We start from the raw sequence: 9797 nt of genomic DNA, 5'->3' as shown, positions 1-9797 counted from the left end.
CTTCTGCCCCAGGATGTGGGGGATCTGTCCATGAAGGGGGTTCAGGGGGCTGGGGTGGGTCATGGGAGGTGCTCGGTTCTGGATAGGAATGGTAAGAAGACAGACTGATTGTGGAGGGAGGCAAGCTCTTGTAGCAGCCTCCCCTTCACTCATCCCCCCAGGAGCCATGTGCTATCTCCCCCGTATCCCATCTGGAGAGCAACAGGGACTCAACCTGACCCAGCCCTCCAGTCTCTCAGCTCTGGAGCTCGCAACACTGAGTGGGCTGCCTTCCTGACCCACCTGTCCCAGTCCCCACTGCAAAAACTGGCCACAGCCATCACGATGGAACTGAGATAAACCCTTTTATTTATTTATGCTTCTCCATTTTGTTTAAAACAACAAGAACAACCACCTTAATGTAACTGACAGCCCTTCCCCCTCACCCTTCCTTGGGCTGAGGAGTGGTTAATGGGGAAATGGCCCCCAGGGATGGGGCTGACCATAAGAGCCCCTTGGGGAGGTAATGGAGCCTGAACCCCCTGCCCAGGGGATGGGGCACCTGTAGTGTATGAACTAGGGAGTTAGCAGGGCTCTTGAACCTTTTTGTACCAACATATATGCCCTTAGCCGTCAAGGGTCAGGAAGCATGTGGGGAGGGGATTCCCACTGCTCCTCTATGTGCCTGCCCAGCCCCAATCTCACGAACTGAGGGCTGGGGAGCAAGAAGAGTGGAGAAAGGGTGGGGTAGGGTATCTCACACGAAGGAGTACTGGTTATTTATGGCTCTGGGATGGCCCCCTTCTTCTCCATCGCCCCCTAGTGGTAACTGCTGGAGCTGCAGCATCAGGGTTACCCCGGGGGCCCCACCAGATCCAGCGCCTCCCTGGGCCTCCGTGCCTGGTGCTATGGCCTCTTCCATTTCAACCACGGGGACCAGCTCAACCACGGGGACCAGCTCTTCCTGGACCCCTCCACTGCCCGCTTTCTCTTTCTCTTGCCTCTCTTTGGCTGCTGCGGCTGTTGCTGCCGCCACTTCTGGCGTCCCCGACGCCTCTTCTGCCCCAGGATGTGGGGGATCTGTCCATGAAGGGGGTTCAGGGGGCTGGGGTGGGTCATGGGAGGTGCTCGGTTCTGGATAGGAATGGTAAGAAGACAGACTGATTGTGGAGGGAGGCAAGCTCTTGTAGCAGCCTCCCCTTCACTCATCCCCCCAGGAGCCATGTGCTATCTCCCCCGTATCCCATCTCCTGAGCAACCCCCATCCATGGAAGATGGATCATGGGCGGCGGTGAGAGGAGGACCACACTTACACACAGTCACTCGCTCCGAAGGGCATGAGGGTGGAGGAGGCATCGGGGTAGCATCGATCTCCCTCGCACACCCCTGCATGGCTCCCGGCCTGCTCCCGGCCTGGGGGGGAGGGGCAACGTGGGGACAGATGGGACGTTGGGGTGGGGAAAAGGGAGAGATCAGACAGGGACATCAGACATCAAGGGAGGAGGGAGGGGGATCAGACCGAGCACCCCCAAGAAGGGCAGGCCCAAGGCAAGGTTGTGATGAAGGGCAAAGACAAGGCCAGGGAGGATGGATCTAGGAGACAGACAAACGATGGAACAGAGGGTCCGATGGAATGGGAATGCGCCAACCCAGCTCTCCACTTCCTCCCGGCTCCAGCACGGAGGCACCTGCCTTCCTACATCCACGTGTACTCCTTTCCCCAAGAAACCCAGCACACAGGAAACTTCTCTACCCCTCTCTCCCTGACAAAGCCTCTCCTCCTCAAGCCCCCCACCCCGTCTTTCTGGCACACACACCTCCTCACTTCTTGGGTGCACGGGCACCTCCTCCCCTGCAGACCTGCTCTGCTCACCCTGCTGTCGCTGGGAGGACACGACATAGCTGACAAGGACAACGTCACTGGAGCCTCCAGACTCCAGAGGGATGGGGTGCATCCGGAAATGCTCGAGCATATCAAAAATGGACTGGAACCACAGGTGCTGAACCCGGCACTGACCTTCCTCATTCAGCGAGAGACGCAGGTGCTGAGGGCAGGATGAGTGGGGTAAAGCAGGAGCCCGAACCCCGCCAGTCACAGAACCCTTCTCCCCTGATGGCGGCATTCCCCACTCTACCCGCAGGCCCACTGCCTACAGCGGAGCCTTCTCCTCACTCACCTTGGCCTTGCCCTGGAAGTTGAAAGTGAGTACGTATTCACCCCGTCTCGTTTCACTCTGACGTACCAGGAAAACGCCATGGGAGCCGGTACCTCCAGCCAGCACTAGCTGGGCAGCCTTGAGTCGAGAGAGCATCCCGTGGAACCAAGGATACCCTGAGAGGGGCTGATCCCCCTCACCTCCCTCTGGCTCTCCCTGGAACAGTAACGACCCTTCAGGAAAGAGAGAGGGAAGGAAACTGAGGTGTCGGGGAAGCCTCCCTCATCCTGGGAGATGAACAGCCTTGCTTTCCCCTCATGTCACTCCCCCTCTGTTCCCCCACCAGCCCCCCAGATCCCTCAGGATCCCAAGACAAGAGTTTCAGGCAGGTGGTCAACCAGGCTTGGAGGCAGACACACACTCACACCTCTGGTACCTGTGGCTGTTTCCGGAGTGTCCAGGGGTGGGTAGGGGGCCGAGAGGGGATGAACTGTCCCTGCTGGGGGTCCCTCTTCAATGGGGATACGGGGGGGCAACTCTGGGGGAAGCAGTTCCATTGAGTCAAAATGGGAGGCGGCAATGGAGGCGGAACTGGGGGAGATGGACGCTGAGGGGCGGTCTGAGAGGCCCCCATATGCCCCTGGAAAAGAAAAAAAGGAGGAGGGCAAAACTGAGAGCTCGAGAAGCTACTCTTTGGGAGGATTGGTCTGCTTGGGCCCACTTCTCCACCAGCCAGGTCACCCTGGGTACACCGGTGGTCAGCTGGCTGAAATGCTGAGTATTTCTTCAGGCACTGAGCCCTGATTGTTTTTATCAATGGCTCCTAACTTATGCTTCACGCATTGCTGAAGGACTGAAGTTATTCCAACAAGGTCCTAGAATCCTAATGTGCCTACATCTCTTCTGAATCAACAGTTGAAATTACAGCTATAGTCGCAGAGGTGGGGATGGAGGTGGGTAGAATCCCTCAAATATTTTCACGTTAAAAATGGGTCCTTTTTTTGCCTGCAGGACAAAACCCCCAACTCTGAGAGGCATCAAAGATTCTCCTTCTGTGAATCCCCGCAACCTAACCAACCTGATCTTCAGATTAACTTGTATTCTTGTGTCCTCTGCTTTAACCCAATTATCCCGTCTAATTTTTCCAGCTCTCCGGGCCTCTCCCCGTCTCAGGTCTCTGCTCTCCTAGCTCCTCCTAGCCGCGTTCTTTCTCGCCTCGCCTGTGTAGGATTCCCCGTCTGTCCCACCTCCCATGACTCTCTTCCTCCTCTGAGCTCCCGAGGCTTCCTGCTGGTGCCGCTCAGAGGACACGAAGCACAGGGTCTCCATTTGGGAGTCCTGCTTTTTAGAGGGAGTGATGTCTCGCCAACTCAGCTAGACTCAGCCCACGGGGCAGCTCTGAGCTCCTCATCCTGCCCCAGAGCCTAACAGAGGGTCAAGGATGTACTAGGGCGCTCCTGAATGTCTGCTGAGCGGCAGGCATGAGCCTACAGGCACGTCGTACATAATCAGTGCTCAGAGGATGGGAATATGCGGAGTGCAGAGTGCCATGGCTCAGGCAACAAGCCGGCATAGCCGCTGTCTTTGTCAGTGACTCTCACATGACCTCAGAAATGCCATTTCTCCTCTCTGCTCTTAGCTGCCTGAGAAACGAGGAGATTGGAATGGAAGACCTGTAAGGTCCGTTCTGGCTCTTAAGAGTCTTTAATTCATTTGTTTACTCATTGCATACAGCCCGTGTGCTAGGCACAGTGAAACTGAAGTTCGGAATGGAGGATCAGAAAAAAAGGGTGGAGTGGAGTCTAGAAAGGTGAGCTGGGGCCAGGTAGATACATCTTTGTGTGTTTATGTATGTGGGTAGCATACACGTGTGTTTAAAAGTAGGGAGTCAAAAGAAAATCTAGTACCGTCAACATGTGCACAGAGATGCAGAGTAAGAACAAAACAAAAATATGTACAAAGCGTTCTGGAAGCTCTGGAGAAGAGAACCATTACCTCCAGCCAGAGTAGTGGCCGGCACAAGGCCTACAGAAAAGGGGACAAGGCGGGCACAGAAGGCTGGAGAGGAGCTGGCCTGGGGCCCGTGTGGGGCTGCTGATGGTGATGGTTCTAAACTGTAAACTGTGGTCAGGCACGTTCGGGGACAAAAGTCAGACATTTGGTCGTGGCAGCTGAGGAGCAGGCATGGGGTGCACAGCAGAGCCTGGAGAGAGGGCCTGGGCCTGATGGCTGGGGTTCTTGCGTGGCGGGTCCCGAGGTTCACAGCTCTCTAAGGCTCCACCCTTACCCTGCGAAAGGCGGTCGCTGCTCTCGCTGGGCCCCAGCAGCAGCCCCTGGCTGGGCAGACTCTCCGAGTGATTCAGGCAGGGCAGCTCCAGGCTGTCTGTGTTCTCCCTTGTCAGGAATGAGGTCCCAGGGGCCAGGGGGAGGGTCATGGGGCGGGGACTGGTAGCAGGGCAGGGTCTGCAGAGACAGGGAAAATGGTGCTGGGAGGAAAGTCACCAGGGGAGAGGCAAAAGGCTGCTCACCAGCCTCACCCCCTGGTCCCCTCACTGACAGAAGACGGGCTCCTCACCCTGGGCTCAGGCATTCTTGGATGTCAGACACCCAGGCCTTCACGTGTAGAGCATCAGCTGTCTCCAGGATATACTCCGAGGGGCCTTCCACCTATGGGGACAAGAGGAGGCCCACAGGCCACTTCCAGGTCTCGAGGCCTTAATTCACTCCCAACAGGAACAAGAACATCCTCCCTCTCACCCCTTATCCCAGAAAAGCTGCCACCCCAGGGACACACCGTCAAGGTACCTGGCATATGTGCCCCTCCTTGCATCAGTGTCCCTTACTTCAATGTGCTAAGAGTGCGCCAAGTGGACAGGGGAGCCCAGGGCTCCTACCTTAACCACAAACGTGTTCTCCCGGTCAGGCATCTCCAGGGCTGTGGTTGTCCGCACATCGGTGATCGTAGAGCAGGGAATGCTAAGTCGAGGCCGAGACGCCTAAGTCGGGAGAGAGAACAAGATCCAGGTTTTTGGTGTGCAGAGACCAGCTTTCCTTTCCCTCGAGATTCATCTTTCCTTCCACACCCCAAGGGAGTTAAGACAAATAACACTACTTTCTCTGTCCTGCCCACGCTAGGAACCCAGTCAGGAGCTAGCTTTAAAAATCCAAGTAAGCAAAGCTAGGTATGTGCGCCACGTCCCCAGCGCTCAATCCCTCGCTCCCAGTCACCCACCCTCCTCCTCTGGTCCTCACCTTGGGTGGTACAAAGAACTCCAGACGACTTCCTCCTCCTCCTTCTCCTTCACTTCGAAGCAGCAAGCGACACTTCTGCCACCGAGGTTGCCCTCCTCCCCCTGAGGTAGGCCCCGCTGCCCCTCCTCCCCGGCCCACTCCAGCTGGGTCAGGGGCTGCCTCTTCAGCCCCCATGAAGCTCAGCACCTCTTCCCTCTGCACCACGCCCCCTCCATCCTTCAAGGTCCCCCCTCCCCGGCTGAGTCTCAACCTCTCAAAACGGTGAGTCCATCTGTCCCCAGGGGATGTTCCATCGCTAACCAGTCCCCTACCAATGGTCCCAGCCCCACCAGAGGAGTTGGAATTGCTGTTTCCACCTAACACTGGGGGGCCCGATGAGGTCTCTAGGGGCCCCGCTGGGGAGGGAGGGTCAACAGTCCCCCGCCACTGCAGGATGCCGCGGACTGAACCACGGACCGAGCGACCCACTGAGCGGAGGGAGAAGCGTTTCTTTAGCTTCGGCTTCGAGGAGGTTGTAGAAGAGGAAGAGACTGAGGAAGGGAGGGGGCCGGCCAGGTCCTCAGATGATCGAGAAGGGCCCAGCACAGCCAGGGGCCCGCCCACCCTGCAGCTCTCAAGGGACAGGTCCTGTGGCGGGATCTCCACACCAGGACTCAGAGGAGCCAGGATGGGTGGCGAGAGGGAGCCGGAGGCCCGGGCCACCTCAGCTTCAAAGTGCTGCAGGAAGAGCTCAGCAAAACGGCGGGAGAAGGCAGCCTCGGCCCCAGGCCCTGCGTATTGGGGGTGGGAGGCCAGGTAGAGGCGAAAACGGCGTGCAAAATCCAGGGCAGCCGCCCGGGCGTGGGACTCGCAGAACTCCCGCCAACTCGGGGGAGGGGGTGGGGGCAAGGGGGGAGGGGAGGGCGAGGCCCCATCCTCCGGGGAAGGGGCACCATTCATGATGGCCCCCAGGAGGTGGAGAGGGGGAGCCTGTGGGGAGGGGCAGCAAAGAGGGAAGCGGCCAGAAGACACAGGGTGAGCGGCAGCAGCTGCAGAAGGAAGAGGCACATAGATCGAGTCACTGCTGAGGTGGGACTGGGGCCAGAGCCCCACCCCGAGCCAGACTCCCTCCTCTCGTCTAGACTCCTCAAGAGAGCAACGGGGCTGAACACCACGCTGCCACCCTTCCCTTCCCCAGATCCTCGTGCCCCACCACCCCCAGGTCTAGCCTGCACCCACCCTGCTGCCTCCCCAGTCCACTCTCCCTGGCTTCAGCTGCAGGTGTGGTGGACGGCTGTGCAGCACCTTCCTCTAAAAGGGACTCTTTTCCACGTCACCTCCCTTCTCTAAAACCATCCTTCAGTATTTATTACGTGCCTCCCATGTGCCGTTCTTACCTTTCCCTGCGAGAGGTTTTAACAACCTCTGTAATAGATGAGGAACCCGAAGCTCAGAAAGTTTCAGAACTCCAAGTCTACTGTTTTTCCCACCGCACAGTCCTGACTGCACCAGCGTCAGTCACCGCCCCTCACTGCCCCAGCTCTCAGGGGAGCTGGGCCTGCAGAGCTTAGAGACCCTGCCTCATGCATCCCGAGGTCCATCTCTGAGGAGGGAGGCTGCTCATTAAGGAGGATGGATGGATGACAGATTCAAACAACTGTCTTGAAAGCCGACCCCAGGCCCCAGCACCCAAGCACTGTGTCAAGGAGGCTTGGAATGCCCGGAGCCCACTTCTTTGGTGCCCTTCCAGGTGGGGGCCCAGAGGCAGCAGCACCAGGTGAGGACAGACTGTGGGTTGGGTCCGGGCAAGTCTCTGCTGGCCACAAAGTAAATAAAATATAACAGGGAGCTGGGGCCTTGGATTTTTCACCTCCTTCTTCTCTCACAGGGGAGCGTGCCCTAAAGGCTGGTTCGCCTAATGGTTAAGGCCACAGGTTCTGGAGTTAGGCTTAGGATGAAATTCCATCTCTGCCACCTATTAGCTGTGTGATCGTGAACAAATTACATGTCCTCTCCGAGCTTCAGTTTTCATATCTATAAAACAGAGCTAATGATCCCTACCCCCTTAAATTGTTGGGAGAATTAAACAGAACATGTCCCTGCTTGACACAAAGTAAGCACACAATAAATGACTTGCCGTTATTACTATCTTTATGGGTTCCAATTTTCTCAAAGAGAAATCAGCGAAAGGAAGAGCCTTCCCAACGTCTTACAACTAGCAAGTGGCAGAGCTGGGCATGGAGTTTACAACCCATGGCTCTTCTGTTAGTGTTCCTCCCCCATATTATATTGGAAGATGACTGGCACCAAGAATGGGGTGAAAGCAGTTCAGGCAAATCTCCCCAAACCCCAGACTCCTGCTCAGACCCGCGGTCAGCGCCCCCGCCCCTTTTTCCTTGACCTAGACCCTACACACTCAGATGGCTCCAACCATAGGGACAATTCCAAACCAACGAGAAGACGCCAGGAGATGAAAGAGTCATGGAGCACGGGGGAACCGAGCCAAGAGGTGCCGACACAGCAGAGAAACCAATCTCCAAGCAGAGGCCACCTCAGCTCACACCGGCCGACCCAACCCTCTGCACCACAGGCAGACCCAGCCCCCTTCAGGCCCGCTGACCCTGCGGCTCCTGAGCAGGTGACTCAGTTTCTCTTCCGCCAAGTAAGACTCAGGCACCTTTTCCCAGTGCACCTGCTTCTCGTGTCAGTTCTGATATTTCCCGAAGGGCGGGTGGTGGAGCGTGCAGGCTCCGCTCCTCGCTCGGACCCTCCGGACCCGGTGGTCAACCCACTCCGACCCGACCCTCCTCCCTGGACACCCTCTACCCGCCCATTCCCCGGGGCCGCAGCCTCCAGGGAAGCAGCCCGCTCTGCTGCACTCTCTGGGGCCGGGCGCCCCTCCTGCCTCTAGCCCCCCACGCCCGCCCCCACCCAAGGTTCCTCGCAGGCGCCGGGGCCGGGTCGCGGAGAGGGAAGAGGGACTTGAAGAGGGGGGTTCCGGTTCCGGTCCCACCTGCATCTCGGTCCCCGCGGTTAACTCCGGCGGCGGCGGCAGCTCCCGCTCCCTGCCCCACCCCCCACTCCGCGACTAGCTCCCAGCCCGGTTCTGCGCAGGCGCCGGGACCCCCTTTTTCCCGTCACCGAAGGAAGTGACCATAGAGAAGAACGAGGAGAAGGAACGGCACGTTCACACTCACTTCCGCCATCCTCCCACTCCGTGCCACCTTTCCAGAGCTGAGAAGGTGGGAGTCTCGGAGGGCTCAGTGACTTCTCCAGTTGCGCCTAAAAGGGACCGCAGAAGCAGCCATAGGAAGGGGTTGGGTCCCACCAGAGTGTCCTCCCAGAGGAAAGTCGGGACAGTAGGGAGTCGTCAACCATAGAGAAGGCACCTTAGGGGAATAGAATCCCGAGGCCCTGATGAAGGCTAGAGGAGCCACCGGTACCGGAAACCAGCGAGTTGAGAAGGCTTTTTGAAGGGCCTGCTGTAGCCTAGAGCGCCCAGCCGGGCTGCAGAGGAGTTCGAGGACACCGCCCCCAAAGAGCTGGGGGAGGGAAGATGCGGGTGACCTTGGTGAGGCCCTGCGAGGAGGCGGAGCCTGAACTTAACGACCTTGGCTTCTCCGAGGAAAGTACTGGAGGTTCTAGAGGTTCCAGCTCTGAACTGGGAAATAAAGGTTGGGGAGGCAGGAATAATGAGGTCAGTTTGGGGCATGTCTGTAGGACGTCAGGAGGCAGGTGGACATACAGTCTGGAGCTGAGGAGAGACATCAAGGCCAGATATAGAAATTGAGACTCATTAAGGTGTAGTAGAGGGCAGTCGAAATCATGAGCATGATGAGATCCTAATCAATCAGGTCTCTCATTGACCCAGCTCCATCTGGCCTAAGCAATAAGGGAATCTTTTGGCTCAAGCCATTGAAAACAATGGATCAAGCTCCTTCAGGAACAGCTGAATAAAAGGGCCAAATGATATTGGGAACCTGTGGTTCACCTCTAGGCTGAGCTCTCCCCATGCCTCTCTTAGTGGCAAAATGGATTTCCATAGCTCCAAACTTAAGTCCCAGTAGCTTAGCAACTCTCGTAGGAGCATGTCTTTTTTTCTGAGATTTGCAGTAAAATTTCCAGAACTGACTTTAGCTGATTGGCTTGGATCATGTGCTTATCCTGAAACCCGAAGGCCTCGTGACCCACGAGATTGGAGATGGATAAATGCCCTGACTCATACAAGGATATTTGTTCGAGGCTGAGGCTACTGGATGGAGTTGAAAAAAAAAACATTGTGGAAGGGCAAGTTCTGGCCTAACCAGCCTTTGTCCCCATCTCTACCCCAGTTCTAACCAAATTAACGTCAGCTCCCAGATGGCCTTTGTTAAGGTCTTCATCACCATCTTTGTCAATTCCATCTTCCAGTTCAGAAAAAGATGTCACTGG

At 57.0% G+C, this 9797-nt stretch overlaps 1 protein-coding gene across 9 annotated transcripts; it reads right to left on the bottom strand.

Moving 5' to 3' along the window:
* Positions 1 to 325: 325 nt before the first annotated feature.
* Positions 326 to 8925, bottom strand: SH2B1 (SH2B adaptor protein 1). Of its 9 annotated transcripts, none has more exons than XM_055081991.1 (10): positions 8756 to 8925; positions 8564 to 8648; positions 5388 to 6415; positions 5030 to 5131; positions 4711 to 4802; positions 4423 to 4598; positions 2572 to 2775; positions 2157 to 2368; positions 1853 to 2024; positions 326 to 1113 (listed from the first exon to the last, which is right to left on the bottom strand). In XM_055081991.1, exons 3-10 carry the CDS (start codon positions 6324 to 6326, stop codon positions 737 to 739), a joined length of 2274 nt encoding a protein of 757 aa, XP_054937966.1. In that variant the 5' UTR covers positions 6327 to 6415; positions 8564 to 8648; positions 8756 to 8925; the 3' UTR covers positions 326 to 736. The 9 variants fall into 9 exon arrangements, with proteins under 9 accessions (XP_054937966.1, XP_023979501.1, XP_054937964.1 ...); XM_024123733.3 differs by lacking the exons at positions 8564 to 8648; positions 8756 to 8925 and adding exons at positions 1293 to 1392; positions 8380 to 8464; XM_055081989.1 differs by adding an exon at positions 1293 to 1392 and having other exon boundaries at positions 967 to 1113; positions 2563 to 2775; positions 8564 to 8823.
* Positions 8926 to 9797: the final 872 nt, after the last annotated feature.

The sequence above is a fragment of the Physeter macrocephalus genome, unplaced genomic scaffold (assembly GCF_002837175.3).
Source record: "Physeter macrocephalus isolate SW-GA unplaced genomic scaffold, ASM283717v5 random_3, whole genome shotgun sequence".
In the NCBI taxonomy this organism is placed as follows: Eukaryota; Metazoa; Chordata; class Mammalia; order Artiodactyla; family Physeteridae; genus Physeter; species Physeter macrocephalus.
Note: the sequence above shows the minus strand (reverse complement) of the source record. Positions and strands in the feature narration are given on the sequence as shown.

What these genes read in the sequence shown, in the direction of transcription:
- SH2B1 (XM_055081991.1), bottom strand. Translation starts at nt 6,326, where the DNA reads ATGAATGGTGCCCCTTCCCCGGAGGATGGGGCCTCGCCCTCCCCTCCC. An exon ending in AGAACACGTTTGTGGTTAAG is followed by an intron (nt 4,803 to 5,029) that starts GTAGGAGCCCTG and finishes TTGTCCCCATAG; the next exon opens with GTGGAAGGCCCCTCGGAGTA. An exon ending in GTCCTCCCAGCGACAGCAGG is followed by an intron (nt 1,114 to 1,852) that starts GTGAGCAGAGCA and finishes ATTCCTATCCAG; the next exon opens with AACCGAGCACCTCCCATGAC.